Genomic DNA, 16,979 nt, shown 5'->3' with positions numbered 1-16,979 from the left:
TTGAATATACAAAGTAATTGGTCAGGGCTCCTAAAGAGTCAAAACAGAAAGACCATAAAACAATTATTTACTATGCAAGCCGTTCTTCTCCTGAAGAGCTGGAGGAGATACCCATGAGGTATTAGCTAAGTCAGGAGAAAGCTGGGGAAGATTTTATAGATGGCATTTGATCTTGCCATCTTCTAAATAGAAAACTGGAGACTGGAGGACAGGCTTTTCCCTGGAGCACCGGTGTGTCTATAGGATAAGCAGGCACAGCAGTGGGCCTTATACGAGAAGTCAGCCAAGAAACCACTTACTATGTGTATGAAGCTGGGCAAAAAACTGCATCTATTTCAAATCAAAAACATGAAGTTTCTTCCTCAGGGAACTGCTGTAAGGAGTTGAGAGGGCATTCTGGCTGCCACAACTCTCACCCACGGATGTCCACACAGAATTAGCTATTTAACCTCAGGTGCTTCCTTCTCCAGACCCAGTGGAAAGGAGCTCAGCCTTCATGGCCATGTACAATAAATGGGCTGACACAGTGCCTGATACATTGTAGCTACCCATGAAAACACCAGTTTCCCTTTTTTTTAAGCAAACATTCCACGTTCCACTGAACTTTCCTCTGTGACACTGGAGACCTGCCCTGCAGTTACTGGCAGGGTCCTGACTCTCAGTGTAAGAGCCTGTGGCGTGTTTTAATAAGCACCCCATACATATTACTTCATACTTACAGGCTGAGGCTGTTCTGCAATACAGCAGTTGAAGCACAACCAGAATTCACTCATGCTTACAGTCCAAGGTAGAAGTGAGCACCAATGAAGCTTCCAAATCTTGACCAGTGACGCTTCACAAAGCAAGCTCTCAATGCGATAAAATGTTCAAGGATGCCAGAATAAGAATCTTAATACTTCTCTGTATGAAGGCCTGGATACCAGGTGTCTGACACCGTCAATTTCATAAAGAAAAGGTCGGATGGCTTCCCTTCTTCTTTTCTGATTCTAAAGAGAATTGTTTCTGACCCACAAGAAAGGTATAAAAAGTGTTGTCTGGACTCTGGGCATGTAACGGGAAATCTAGAAAAAAACAGCAAAAGTAAAAGAAAAAAAGTTACCTTACAAATACCTCTAAGTTTCTATTCATTAAATCTGTTATAAAATTAGGAATAAATTCTCCAAAAATAAACACTGAAAAAAATAACATTTTAAAAAGCTTTTGAGTGTCAGGTGTCAGGAATATAGGAATGAAAAAAGACAAAAAAATAAAAACCTTGCCTTCATGATATTCTATTTTATGGTTTTTGTAAATTACAATAGCTTTATTTTTTAATCACTAATTAAAATACCATGGCAGCCATGTAAAAGTTTCTAATTCCAATAAGAAATATTTTCACAAAGTTTTTTTCATTTGAAGCCTTTGTTCTCACAGAAAATCCAAGCAGTAACTGGCAGAGTAGTCAACGCTTCTTAAATAACTAAGCAATTGTAATTCATTAGTAACAAACAAAATCATCACCTTCACTGAAATTAAAAGACAGACAAGTGGAGGTTATGTTAAGCTTTTGTCAAATGGGATTTTAGATCCTGCCCTCCTTATCAAGACTTTATACTCCACTATGGCCAAACAAGCTAATTTGAAAAACCAAAGCTATATTAATTCAATTGTTCAAAGAGATGTTAACATTTTTGTTCCAAATGGTGAAATATACATCCCATTTAAACATCTTTAAAAGCAATCTCGTACTTTTATAAACTGTGCCAATTATAAATAACAACTACCCTGCAGAATCAGAGAACCCTAAACATTAAATAAAATTTCTCTTTTGTTTTGCAAAAGACAGGAATGGTGATTAATTTTTTATCAGTATATGTGAAAATTTTCAGTGAAGAGAAATGCATTATATGCTTGTGCCACACATGTGGGTAGTAATAAAGCATTAATTTGGGGCCCTGGATCGACAGCACCCAAAAGACAAGTTTGCTAACATAATACAGTAAAACAACATGTTAACATTTAAGCTTATGCCCAAAGAGGTAGGTCAGAAGGAAGAAAACTGACACTCCTGCCATATTTAAAATTGAGAACCTCAAGTGCTTATTTTCAAGCAGAGATGAGGTTTCCTCATTTTACCCAAAATCCAACATAATTAAGGGGCATGAACCTACAAAATTGGGTAGATATGTAAAAGCTTGTTACACCAAATAGTATATTTCAGGTATTTTCTCAGTCAGTCTAGGCTTCTCAACAAGAATATACGAGAAAAAGTTTAAAATCACAATATCAAGACTATTTCAGTGGTGCTACTTAACAAGTTTTATTCTCTTTTTTTATGTAAAAGAACAGGGGTGTGGGACAGAGGTGTGGGGTGCAAGGGATGAAGGGGTTTCACCAGAGACAGAGTAAGGAGCAGAGCAAGCGCAATGACTGAAATATACTGCTGAGGGGAGCAGCAGGCAAGACAGGAGAAGTCTGCTGCACCATGTGGGTCAGCTCCCTGGTTGGGGATCAAACTCATGCTGAAGTGGCTGCTGGTAGCTTGACAATGCTTAGACTTAGCCCTTGTGAGACCAGGAAGGACCCCTACATATAAAGTTTCTTATATATAAATTACCTTTGCTGGAAATCACCTGTAAATATTAATTCTACGTAGGGAATTTTACATTATTCCTTTTAACTATTGCTTCTGTTTAAAACTTTAAAAAAATATGGCTTCCTAATTTTATAATCCACAACACTGTATGACATCCCAATTTAATAGTTTCAAATTTACTTCCCATTTATACTTTATTTTACAATTTTTTGGAGCTAACACTGGTTCATAACATGTCTGCTTCAGGTATAACAAATCATTAAATACACATTTTCCCTAGTCTTACATACTACTTTGAAAAATGACAATATTTCTTTTTTAATGATGAGCTGAATAATAACAGCTTAAAGTAATTTGAGCTTCTACTTTTGGAAAAAAGACAAAGTATATGCAGCTTTACTTACGTATTTTGACTTAGACTGCAGATCTGCTGAAATTATTTTCAAACTCAGGGGACAGCTGCAACTCCCTGGGTCTTTTTGATTTAAATATATAAATCCCAGTCTCTCTAAACATGCCTTGGTGTCAGACCAATACATTTTCTTATTGCTTTTCAGAACAAAGTCCCTTTTTTAGAATTTTTTCCCCAAAGCATGTATCTTAAAACATTTACCTAGAAACATATTTAGAGAAGCATGATAGTCTTCAAAAAAATGTCAACCCTACCACTAGTAAATATATTTACTTTCACTTCTTGAGCTGAAAGTTGCTTAAAACATGTCCATTTTGAAAACCATATGCTTTTTCTAAAGATAACAAAAGGAGTCCCTTTGCAACAACATCAACAACTAAACTTGGCTTAAAGCACAGCTCAGCACATTCCACACATGAATAAGGAGTCAAACTGGTCCACAGCACCATAATTTTCACAAACTCATATATTCATAAGATAAGTAATTTTAGAAAAGCTCAAGGTGAATTACCCAAAATCACTTAGTGACTGGCCAAGCCTCCTTGAATTAAGAGTCCTCTCAATTTTTAGAGTTTGACATGAGTACAAAAGTGTACAGATATGTTGTGGTCAAAAACTAAGCATCATTAGTTTCCTCTACTCCTGATTCCCCACACCAATATCAAATGCTACAGGTATTTACTTTATGCCTCTATGGGCATTTTATTTGCTGACAACTTAAAAAAACTTATGTCTAAATCCGAACTACTATTTAATGATAGTGCTTTTTATTTCAACTTCCAAAGAAATAAAGTCTTGATTTGAAAAACAGGATAATGAGGCATACCTTTAGTGGGATAATTATTTTTTTAAATCTGAAATATCTTAACTAAAATTGAAGTATTACATATGTTTTGCTTTTTTGAAAACTGAGAATTAAAAACTTGAAAGAAAGGATCGTTCGTACGTTACTAACTTATAGAAATGTTACTTTGGTAACAAGCTCTATGACCAGTTATGAAATAGGATGCTGCATTGCCAACCTCACAGGCCTGAAAGGAGGACTAAATTATATGATCTACGATAGGCACACTGTACACACTAATGAAATAGTCCCCTCAACCCTAGAGGAACAAGCTCAGCTCAAAGGGTCAATCTCCATATTACTTTGTTTAGTATTACTGTACTCAGCTAACTTTAGTATATGCAACTATTTAATTAATGTCATCCTCTTGGTTAGTAAATCAATGTGTGTGCTATAAACAACAACAAAACTACTGAGGGAAGTGAAGGAAGATTTTAAGTTCTATCAGATGCCAGAGGTTTCGGCCAAAAATGTAAAAATTACTTAGCAATGATCAAGTCAGAGTTATCCATAAAGTTTATTCACAGTTGTATTAGCAGTAAATCTATCCCAACCTAGTAGGCTGAATTTACCTGTAGTACAAAATCCTTTTCAAAAAAACCAAGGGCCTCTCTTGTGGCCCAGGGGTTACATTTCAGCACTATCACCAGTAAGGCCTGATCCACACATGGCACAGCAGACCTCTCCTGTCTTGCTGCTCCCTTACCATTGTATTTCAGAAAATCTGCCTGTTCTGCTCCTCATTTTGTTCTCTGGTGAATCCTCTCACCACCCCTGCACCTCTAGCCTATACCCCAGTTCTAAGCTGACCAAAATAAAGGTATCCTTATTCTATTGAAGGAACACTGGTTGACATCACTTGTGTTTGGGAGTATAGGATCTTCCCTATGTTATTGTTACCACACAATACCTCAAACTATATGCTACTACAGATCTACTTTTCTCTGGCCAGTAAGTTCAAGTAAACCCTTATTCCTAAACTAACAGGCATGGGTAGGAGCATGCGCAACCACTTCAAGGGTGAAATCTGAGGTATTTGAAATGCCCAATTAAGGTCCAAAGTTTTCATTTCTCCCAAGTAAATCCCTTAGGAAAGAACTGTGTCATTTTGCAAGTGCACTTTGATCACTTTCAGAAAACTTTACCATTTTCTGAATCAGTGTATCATTCTGCTTTTTTCATCAATGCGCCGTATCCCTTAATAACCACTATCTCAGGTGTATCTAGCAGCTCCAGAATTTGCTTCACCTCCTCCTTTGCATGCTCTGTGGCTTGCTTGTTGTAGTGCCTAATGCCCAAGGTATGGTTGGGAATACTACCACAAATTTTCTAAATTACTCTTTATCAATGTTGACTTTGATTATCTGGGTCCTGTGCATTTCACATACAGTACAGAGAAAGAAAGAAGCATCACCTCATGTGCATAGAACACCAAGCACTGGGTGACCACTGCACAGACCGGAATAGAGACTGCTGGCTTTCATGCTTCGCTATGCTCCCTCTGCAACCAGCTAATTTTGATTGAGAAATTCAAAGTCGGAATTGAGGAAGAGAGAAATGCAAGCAGAAGATCCATTACCTTAAAAAAAAAAATACAAAACAAAACTGAAGAGCAAGTACATGGATGATACTGAGTGAGTGACTGATACACACTGTTCATTCCACAAACACTGTGTTCTTATTTTACTTTTAGCCATCTGACTTTGTAAGATACTAAGAAGATGGATCAAGTTAAATGTTTAGGCTGCCCTTTTTCACATAAAAACATTGAAAACCATCAACAAGGAAGGCCTAGCCTGCCACTTCCCATTTGCCTCTGGCAGGAGGGAAGGAAGAGAAGTTGCAAGATGGTGAAGAAAGAAACTGAGTGGAGCAACCCTGACATTTGGAGTGGACAGCAAGTTGACCCAGGTGTCCCACGGGTTGTGAATGTGGTCTGATCGGGTCATCTTTTTCTTTCTTCCTTTTTCATACTTTTCTTTAAACCTATTCTGTGATGCCAAGAATTAAAAATTATTATGTAACATACAATAGTTTCTCAATGTTACTGTGAACTTTTCTCCCGAGTTAGGGAAACACTTATATCCACCTGCTAATGAACATCTCAGTGGTCTCTTAGGTATTTTAACAAGGAATTCCCTGTCTCCTCCCCATTCCCCATATATCTGTTTCTGAATTGCCCTCTTAATGGAAGGCATGCCATACATTATTTACTAAGTGATGCATTTTTAAATTCTATCCTATGACCTGCAGTTCCTCAAAACAATACTGTAAAATATCCTTAAACATTTAAACAAATCTTTACTGCTATTGAAAATAATGCCAAAGCATGTCAATTTTTTAAAAAAATCAATACATAAGAAGCTATTAAAAATGGCAGCACTGCAGGCCCTCCCTGGTGGCGCAGCGGGTTAGAGCACTGCACTGAGAAGCTAAAGCCACTTCCGCATGAGTTCGATTCCCGCCTGCCCCGGAGGAGACCACATGGCGCGGCAGACCTCTCCTGACCCGCCCGCTGCTCCCCTCAGCAGTGTACTTCGTCGATCTGCCTGTTCTGCTCCCCAATCTGTTTCTGGTGAAGCCTCTCACCTCCCCTGAGCCTCTGGCCTGTACCCCCGTTCCGTATGAATAAATAAATAAATCTTGAAAAAAAAAATTGTTTTAAAAAAAAAAAAATGGCAGCACTGCAAGCTGGCGGCAGCCGCTTCAGTGAGAGTTCAATCCCTGCCCTGGAGGTGACCCAAATGGCATGGCAAACAATAAATCTTTAAAAAACAAAACAAACAAAAAAAAAGGGCCTGAGACCTAGACTTCTCCATGCTAGAAATAATTTTAAACTTAATGGGCTATTTTACTCTTTTATTTATAAACACAAATAAAATACCATGGCTAGTTCCTACATTTATCAACTTTTAGATAATATAAACTGCCTTACTACTGAATAGTCTTTTTTGTATCACCTTCAACCCTCAAACTCCCGCTAACCATCAACCATCATTGCTAGATGTTTTTGGTTAAGTCAATATTCAAGCTCTGTCATAACTGCCACTGTTAAATCACTAATGTATTAGAGTTAGCTATCCTTTCTTTTCTTATGTTTTGTTTTCTCTGAGGTCATAACTGCTGACTATTTGTTTAGTTTTCCTGTGTACCTGTGTTAGAACTGTATAATACTATAATTACATGTGTAACAGACCTGTAATTTCCAAACACCTGAACAAGCATGTAGATACAAAATTTCTCCCTTCCCTCCCCCTAACTAAGTAGCCTCTCACTTCAGTCTTAATTAGCTACTCCTCTAAGTGTGCCTGCAATTCCTTTCTCGGCTGACACTTTTTGAGAATCATGTCTTCTTTTTTCCATTTTCTATTTTGAAAACTCACATACTCCAGTAGCTTCCTAAGAAAGGGCACAAGGAAGGTTTTACAAGGAAGGTCTTTAATTCCTTGCATTTGACGCCTGAGCATGCCTGTGGTTAGTACAGAACACCAAGTAAAAGATCTTTCTCCCAGGACCTTCAAGGGGCTTTTTCACTCTCTACTTGCTCAGAAGTCTAGTGACATTCTAATTGTCTTTCCTTTGTAGACTATGTAATTATGCCTTCTTTAGATGGCCTGAAGATTTTCTCTTTCCACCTGGATTGCTCAAATTTCAGAGATAAAAATTTACCTGAGTGTGGAACAAGGTAAGGTGGAATATCACAGGCTTTGAAAAGGTGTTTTAGATTCATCCCCAGAGAGAAAGAAGATCCCTGTAATTTATACTGGGTTCCTACTTGCTTTGTACGATTACCTTATCATATTTTATGTTAACTTCTTATTTTTCTCAAAATAAATGAGGTATTTTAAGTAGCCAATGGACTCTTGGACTATAAGAAATTTTTACAAGATCCAATTTACTACATCTATATGCTTTTTATCATGCTCTTTACAGAACTTATTTACTTTAAACCTCTTCTCAACACTACCACAAAAATTAGTATGAAATTCTAAAAGATTATGCATTTAAGTTATGGATTTTCTTAGGTTAAACAACAAACATCACCTGCCAAGTGTCCAGCACCTGACACAGTTTCTCTACATTTAAAATGATTCACAGATTTTCTTGAAAAAGACACTGATAATATCTAGGGAAAAAAGCCTCTCTGAGAATTACATGTGAAGAAAGAAGTGATGAGCACAAAGGAACCGTATTCACTGTATTTTACTTGTCATCACTCTTAAGTTAAAGATGAACAATGACAATACCTCTGAGAAATGTACGACCATTTCTAAACACGATACAACTTACACACAGCTTTGGAGGAGTCAAATTTATAAATGACCTGCTTTCAACAACTGCTAATATCTGCATCGATTACACCTAAGGCTTGTACGTTGTTAGGGGGAATATAAACAGGAACAATATGGAGATTCCTTAAGATTCCACTTCTGAATACTTCTGTATTCTAAAAAATACATAAGCTAATTTAAATAGATATATACACCCCTATGTTCACTGCAACATTACTGGCAACAGCCTGGATATGGATACAACCTAAGTATTAACAACAGATGAATGGATAAAGAAAACGAGATATCTCTCTACACACACACACAGGAATACTAGTCAGTATGTTAAAAAATGACACTATCAGGCCCTCCCTGGTGGCGCAGTGGGTTAAAGCACAGCACTGAGAATCTAAAGCCGCTTCCGCATGAGTTCGATCCCCGCCTGCCCCGGAGGTGACCACATGGCGTGGCAGACCTCTCCTGACCCGCCCACTGCTCCCCTCAGCAGTGTACTTTGTCGATCTGCCTGTTCTGTTCCCCACTCTGTCTCTGGTGAAGCCTCTCACCACCCCTGAGCCTCTGGCCTGTACCCCAGTTCTGTATGCACGAATAAATAAATCTTTAAAAAAAAAATTAAAAAAAAAAATGACACTATCATGCTTCCATTTGTAAAGTATAGGGTATTATTCTAAGTACAATAAGTCCAAAGGAGAAAACCAAAGAGCCTATAATTTCAACATGAAGAAGTAAATATGCTCTTAGATAGAGAGACCCTTCTGGTGGTCATCGAAGGGCCAGAAAGGTGTGAGGTGGGTGGAACAGCTGCAGAGGATCAACTGTGTGGAGATGGACAAGGCTTCTGGTGGTAGTCACAATGTAGTGTGTACTGGTGTTGAATTATAATGCTATATGCCTGAAACTCCCATAATGCCATAAATCAGTGCTATCTCAATAAAAATTTATAGTAAAAATAACTTCTCTACCCACTTATTGACTAAGTAGCATTTGGCTATAACCTCTCTGAATCAAATTTTCTCTTATAAGGAAGACAGCAATTCTGCAGGATTACTCTAAGGCAAGGTTTCTCTACCTCTGATTACTGATCTTTTGAGACAAGTAATTCTTTGGTAGGGGGAGGAAGATGGGTGAATAACAGACTGTGCTGTGCTCTCTGGGATATTTAATACTATGTCCTCAACCAGTGGCTACCAATATATTGCACCTCTCCCCACCAGTGGCAACAACCAAAAACCAACACACAGTCATTGTTAATTGCTCCTAGAGAGAGTGGTTTCCCCAGCTGAGAAACACTGCTGTAAAGAAAAAAAAATTCCCCAAAAAGAAGTGTAGGCATTCCCTTTACTGCAGAGAGTCCCTTTCAGATGGGAAGTTCCTTCAGATTTACTCTTTGGAGCAAGCCTCAAATGACTTTCTACTAAAAGTGACAACTGGGAGCACAAAATTCTAATAATCTCATGTGTATAGAAAAGATGGCTATAAATTCTTGGTTATTCTCCAGATGAGATATACATTGACATGATGCAACAGAAAGAGGGTTGGGTCATGTTTTGGAACTGAGAAGTCCACAAAAAGCTGCTCAAAATGTAACTACTCATAAGCATCCATGCAGAAACACATTGGTTACCTGTCCTGCCTGAGCTCAGTCCTCCAGTTTCATAGCCAGAGCACCAGACAAGTAACAAAAGCTGCCTAGGATCTCCCAGGATGTCTCATCGCCTCCCTGAATAGCACTGAATGTCCTTTGCTGATGTCTCAGGTTAGAGAAGACTTGCCAAGACCTACTGAAATGCTTGCCCCTCAAATTGAGATACATTAAAAACTGCTGTTTTAAGTCAGTAGGGTAGAGGTTTTGAGACAGCTTGTTAAATACAAGATAACTAGAACCCTTACGTGCTTATTTTCAAATGGTTTGTATATTTTTCTATATACATTTTCAATTACAATCTTTCTTGTGTTCTAAGTGAAATCTTTAACTATCAAAAATGTTAAAAAAGTAAAACTGGTGGGGATAAAGAAAACCATACTGAATGTCACAAAGCCCATGACCTGTGGCCAAGAGCACAAGGTTGCAGAGGCAGAAGTTAAATACAGATTGAATTAACCAAAAGCTTTTTAAGATTCTGCCCTTGCTTTTCCCTCTAAACCAAAGAAATCAGCAGCCGTAGCCTAGATGTCTTTGTCAGTAAGATAAAATCAAGAGCAAAGCCCTGGGGCTCATGAAAACAGGCTGACTAGCTATCCTGCTGACATTCACTCTTCCTGGCTCTCTCCTCTCCGCCTTCAAAAGAGCCACTAAAAAGCAGGTGGTGAGTTACAATCCAAGGAAACTCCCTCTAAATATAAGTGCTACTCATCTCTAAGACTTTAAAAAACAAATCTTAATGAGAAGTTGCTTTATGCAGTAGCAGCTGGGTGGGCCTGACCTGAGTCTCAAAGACCTCCTTTCACCATAATCCTCTGAAATGACACTGCTAGGGTCTGGCTAACAACCCCACCCCCACCCCACCCTCTGGCCTTGTACCCCAGATCTTGTTTGCATAAATAAATAAATTTGGAAAAAAGAATCAATGAGAAAGTGGAAATTCAAATAACAAGAGCTCCAGAGAGAAGGAAGGGAACACCTCAAGAGAAAAATGACATTTCAAGAAATAGAGTAACTTTTCAAAATTAAAAAGATTTAACGACTCAAAGAACCAAGCAATATGCAAGAATAAAACATTCCTAGAAAATTCTAGAATACTGTGCAAACTGTATTTTTTATTTTTAGAAAATAAAAAAATTTACATGTAATACATTAGAATCACTTCTGGAAATCCAAAAGTAATCCTGAGTAATCCAGAAATAAATAAAACATCTATATTCACAATAACATTTAACCACACTATTGCTCATGACAGCAAGGAAAAAAAAGCTCAAATCTAAGTGTCTCACAACTAAGCAATAATTAAATTGTGGTTTAAAGATAGATTAACCATTGTCACAGTGTTGAAGTCAGAGAACAGGCTCCACAACTTTTATTATTTGAGCTCATCTACAGACCAATAACCTTGAAAAATTTGCAATCAAACTGAGTATTCTAATTATCAAAACTTGAAAACTTGTTTTAAAAATCTGACAAAGGTAGCTTGTTTTGAAAAAGTCTAGACTTCACTAAAAATGGGCCAACAACAATTACATTTTAGATGTAATTCACAGAAATATTAGCTTCCAAAAGTATAGACGGTATTTTTATACCAAGGGAGAATATAATGTAGCTACTCTTATTAAGTGAGCAACTTATGATAGCTTTTGATTCTGTGAATAATAAAATGTGATGTGGAAAATTTCAACATCCACTATGCCAAAGAAAGTATTGGTCTTATTTCTACGGGTGCTTTATATTTTTATCAGTTTCATTAGCTCAGCTCCACATGAGACCACTGCAGGCCTGGATTTCTGGAATGCTGCCCCAATTCTTTTCTCAGAGGACTTGTTGCCAGGGTTGCAGCTGCACAACCAATTCTTATTAAAATGTAAGTCTTTGAAATGCAGGTCATCTATGGAAAGGGATATAAAGGATTTCATTATCTTTTCTCAAAACTCACAGTGAGGACTCACCCCCTCCCTTTCTAAGTCACTCCACTGGCACCCTTAGTCTACCAATTCACACTGCACCAGACAGAATGATACAGCAGTTCAGTCTTAAACATCCAAATAAAAGGGATAAAGAGAAAAATGAACCATATTTCCTAAAGTCCAGTAAAATTTTAAATGACTTCCAATACTTATGAGGTAGCCATGAGTTATAGATGGATACTCATCCAATGATGTAATACTTCTTCTAAATAGTATTTCTATATATCGTTCTAACAAACACTTGGAAGAAACACAGGTAGTTCTATAATCTTAATTTCAGAAACATTAAGACAAGGAGACATGCAAGTAGTTTACTCAAAAGGTAAAATTAATAACCTATTAATTCTGTTGTAAAATACTCATACTATTATTCTTGGAAAAGGAGAAAACTGAAGGACAATATATACTCCTTTTCCAAGTAGGACTGCATGTACTTTCATTTTCTGAATAAAATCCTTAATCCTTACTTGAACTTGCTCTTAAACAACAATTTACAACTGAATATTTTGAGCTAAGTTAACAAACAGCTATCATGACTATGAAGGTAAAATTTTTTTCGATTGAAAGTAAAGAGGTCAATCCTCTATCACAAAATAAAAATAACATACTGTCAGTTTATTTAAAAAAAAATTTTTTAAGATTTTATTTATTTGTACATACAGAACTGGGGTACAGGCCACAGGCTCAGGGGTGGCGAGAGGCTTCACCAGAGACAGAGTGGGGAGCAGAACAGGCAGATCAATAAAGTACTCTGCTGAGGGGAGCAGCGGGCAGGTCAGGAGAGGTCTGCCACACCATGTGGTCACCTCCGGGGCAGGCGGGAATCAAACTCATGCAGAAGCGGCTTTAGTTTCTCAGTGCTGTGCTTTAACCCGCTGCACCACCAGGGAGGGCCCAGTTTATTAAAATTTTTTAATGCTGCTAACATCTTAGATTTCTTGTTACATATACAACCTTAGAATTTTAAGTATGTTAAAGAATTAAAGGAAACAAAGTTGTTTAGGGTCACATATAAACTAGTTCATTCCCTAAATGATCATGTTGATACAGCAGAGTAAAGGGTATTATTCCTTAAGGACCAAAATATATAGTATAGACCTCAAGTTACAGCAACAAAGCAGACTGAGAAATCAAAGAAATACATGATGTATAATGCTTGTTTAAAAAACTGTAGATTGGGATCACTTCACATACATAAAAAAAATAAGACAATGAAGAATGGTGAGTGATGGAGGAAGACAGCAGAAAACCTGAAAAAGGCATCACAAGGTTGGAACCTGACTCATGCAGGGAGGTGGCGGCTGAAGGAACTAACATGACCATTAACCCAGTCATGGAGACCTGTATCAGACTGCTGTCGGGAGTATCGGAAGCACAGACCTGAGGGTAAAGATACAGAGACTGGGTCCATTGTAAGATTCCACATGGCTATCCAAAATCAGCAGCAACCAGCCACTCCACAATGGAGTGAGCCCCTCCCAAAGAGAAAGGGACTTTATCAGGGCAGCAGGCCTCTGCCCACCTGTGCCTATGCAGGTGCTTCTTTCCACCCACTCTCCCTCTGCAGGGCAACAGCCTCCTGCCTACCCATGAAATGTTGGGACATTTCTGCACTGACCTCCCTTAGTGGGAGCAGATTTCCTAAGGTACCTGCCTGCAACCATGTAGGGCTCTCCCTCTGCCTTTTGGGGCAGCTCTTCTTGCACACTTGAACCTATGCAAGTTTCCTTTACTCCTCTGTCCTTTCCCCAATAACCTGTTTTTTTTTTTTAACATCATTTTGTGCCTTTTCCCATCTAAGTTGTAATTCTAGTGGACTTCCCACCACCAATTCATCCATGTGCCATCATCACAGTCCCGTGCACCCCGCCCTAACCCCCATTTTTTTGATCCCATTCCCCACTCCACCCCTGTAAAATGTTTCTGGCATATAGTTGTGCTTGTGTTCCCCCACCCCCAGCCCCCTGGTCCTTTATGCTCCTACTGTGAGTGAAACAATCCAGTATTTTCCTTTTCCTTTCTGGCTTATTTCACTAGGCATGCTCCCTTCCAACTCCATCCATGATGCTGCAAAAGGCTTGAGTTTACCTTTTTGATTGCGGAATAATATTCCATTATGTACAACATCTTTTTAATCTAGTCATCTGTTTCTGGGCATTTGGGTTCCATATCTTTCCGATTCTAAGTAAAGCAGCAATAAGCATAGAGGTATAAGTGTCTTTTTTAATCAGTGTTTTTGTCTCTTTTGGGTAGATACCTAGGAGTGGGATTGCTGGGTCATATGGAAGCTCCATTTCTAGCAGTAATAAATCTGTTCTTTTAATATAACTGAGTCTCTGTCTCATAGAGAAACTCACCTGGGGAACTCACCGCATGTCACTGAAAGGGGGGCTCTGGTAACACCTTTCCCAGAGTGAACCCAAGAACCCCAAACTCCAAAAACTGACATCAGAGAGTATGTGAAGAAACTGGAATCCTTATGTTATGCAAAGTTCATTGAGACAGTAAAAAAGTATAAGCACTATGGACAATAATATGGAGGTCCTGCAAAAGGTAGAAATAATATTGCTAACACATGATTCAGCAATCCCACATCTGGTTATATAGCCATATGAAGTGAAGGCAGAGTCTCACAGAATATTTGCATACTCATGTTCATAACAGCATTACTCAGAAGCCAAGATGTGGAAGCAGCCAAATGCTATCAGTAGTCAATTGGATAAACAAAACATGATATATACAATGAAATATCCAATCTCAAAAAGGCAGAAATTCCATCACAAGCTACAACATGGATGAATATCCAGGACTCAGTGAATAAGCCAGTCACGCACATGATTATATTTATATGACGTTATAGTATGATTCACAGAAACACAGTATGGTCGTTGCCAGGTGCTGATAGAGAAGCAAAAAGGGAGTTCTCTAATGGTAATAAATTGAGTGTGGAATGAAAAATTTATGGAGATATGGTTTATAACATGAATATAAGCAACACTACTGAAATGTATAGTTAACAATTGCTTACTGCAACTGTCTCATCCTTAAAGAGTCTGATGTTGAGGTGCAGCACTATGAAGCTAGCTGCACCCACTGCAACACAAGTTCAATCCCCTGGCAGGGAGGTGACCCACATGGCCCAGCAGACGCCTCCCTGATCCACCCTTGTTCTCCTCAGCAGTGTATTTCAGGCAGTATGCGTGTTCTGCTCCCCACTCTGTCTCTGATGAATCCTCTCACCCCCTGCATCTCTGGCCTGTACCCCAGTTCTTGTAAGCATAAGTAAAAAAATCTTTTTTAAAAACTTTTATCCACAGATCTAACATACACCTTTCTCATTTTCAAAATTTTCATATGAATAGGAAGTACTTATATTCTGTATCACTGATGTAACCAAATTTCAAAATCACAGTGTTTTCATTATTACATAAATTTTAGATGTAATCAATTCTAATATTTTAATTCTGCTGATATTCCTGTTCAGGTCACATTTATTGTCTAAAGATTGAAAGAGAACAACAATTTTCAAATATTATGATGCTAAAGTGTATCTACATCTTTTTAGGCCTCAGGAGCTCTTGCTACATAGGTGACCTACTTGCTGAAGAGCAACACTACACGTCCAACTGTGGTGGATAAGAACGGAGAGTGTCATTTACACAGTGGGACTGCATCTAGAATGGTGGAAACAGCCTTTGTATTACATATCAGTATAAATCTGTCCTTACTAGGAAGGCCAATAAAATTCCCAGAGGTAGAAACTGCTCTTCTAATCACTTCTATCTTGCTGTCAGGCAAGAGAACTGCAATCGAAGTAAGTGGTTCAGAATTCCATTCCATAAAAACACTTAAAATCTGTGGTTTATCACTATGGAAAACTGTTTGGAGATTCCTCAAACTGCTAAACATGGAGCTTCCCTACAACCCAGCAATCCCACTCCTAGGTATCTACCCAAAAGACACAAAAACACTGATTGAAAAAGATACCTGTACCTCCATGTTTATTGCTGCTTTATTTACAATTGGAAAAACATGGAAGCAGCCCAAATGCCCAAAAGTAGATGACTGGATAAAAAAGATGTGGTACATATATACAATGGAATATTATTCAGCAACCAAAAAAGAGAAACACTGTCTTTTGCAGCAACTTGGATGGAGCTGGAAAAGATCATGCTTAGTGAGATAAGCCAGAAAGAGAAAGAAAAATACCAGATGGTTTCAGTCATAGCAGGAGTATAATGGACCAGGCGAGAAAATAACAAAAATAATGAACAACCATATACCAGAGACATTTTGTGGGGGTGGAGTGGGGAATGGGATCAAAAAGGGGGGGGGGGCAGGGAAATGCACGGGATTATGGTGATGGCACACGGGTGACTTGGTGATGGGAAACCCGCGGGGATTACAAGTGAGATGGAAAAAAAAAATGTACAAAATGATGTAAAAATAAACTTTTGTAATAAAAAAAAATCTGTGGTTTACTACAGGCTTATAACAGGATGGAAACAGGCTGGGTTTGAAAAAAATTAAGTGGGGCTTGTAAAGATCCTTCACCTTTCACTCTCAACCCATTTAAAAACACACATCATTTGAAGATAAATACACTGAGTTGCAAAAAGTTAAAATCTATGTGCCTGAGTGAGTTCCAGCTGAAAGAAGTGGATGCACAAAGTCCTGTAAAGGCAGAGCATTAGTCTACAAAAAACAACCATTCTAACTAACCAAAGCTAGCTCAGCCTTGGTAGACACATCCAGGTACCAGGCCTATATCCATTGCAAGTTTCTCTGTCCAGAAATCCATTTTAATTATATAGTTTTTGCCCCAAACTAGCTTTATTCATGTCAAGATTTTGAACCAAGTTAACTCAGCTGTCCTCAAACAGTATTTGCCTGAAAATCTCAAACTCTAGGAAAATACAGCTATCAATAAAGAAATAATGTAGTACAGGCTTCCTGGCTGGCCCAAGGTGTTAAGTCTCACCCCTAAGGCCTGACTTTAATCCCCAGCCAGGGAGGTGACCCACATGGCACAACAGCCCTCTCCTCTCTTGCCTGGTTCTCTCCTCAGCAGTGTATTTCAGTAAATCTGCCTGTTCTGCTCCCCATTCTATCTCTGGTGAATCCTCTCACACCCCACACCTAAACCCCAGTTCTGCAAAATAAATGAGTATCTTAGAATAAAGGAATAATTATTTTTTAAAAAGTGAGGTACACCAAAACCTATTAATATTTTTGACCCAT

At 38.3% G+C, this 16,979-nt stretch overlaps 1 protein-coding gene across 3 annotated transcripts in view; it reads right to left on the bottom strand.

Annotated features, from left to right (window-relative positions):
- CDC42SE2 (CDC42 small effector 2) overlaps positions 1 to 16,979 on the bottom strand; it is a 77,874-nt gene that overhangs the window by 24,229 nt on the left and 36,666 nt on the right. For 2 of the 3 annotated variants that reach the window (XM_012727978.1, XM_004686686.2), the window contains exon 3: positions 720 to 1,061. In XM_012727978.1, the coding sequence (XP_012583432.1) occupies positions 720 to 773 (54 nt within the window). In that variant the 5' untranslated portion in view covers positions 774 to 1,061. Of the gene's footprint in view, positions 1 to 719; positions 1,062 to 5,245; positions 5,411 to 16,979 lie in introns of all 3 variants that reach the window. The other variant, XM_012727977.1, reaches the window with a different exon arrangement.

This window comes from Condylura cristata, unplaced genomic scaffold (genome assembly GCF_000260355.1).
Source record: "Condylura cristata isolate star-nosed mole 26May11 unplaced genomic scaffold, ConCri1.0 scaffold00021, whole genome shotgun sequence".
Classification (NCBI taxonomy): Eukaryota; Metazoa; Chordata; class Mammalia; order Eulipotyphla; family Talpidae; genus Condylura; species Condylura cristata.
The sequence above is the reverse complement of the archived record's forward strand: the minus strand, read 5'-3'. Positions and strand labels throughout refer to the sequence as shown.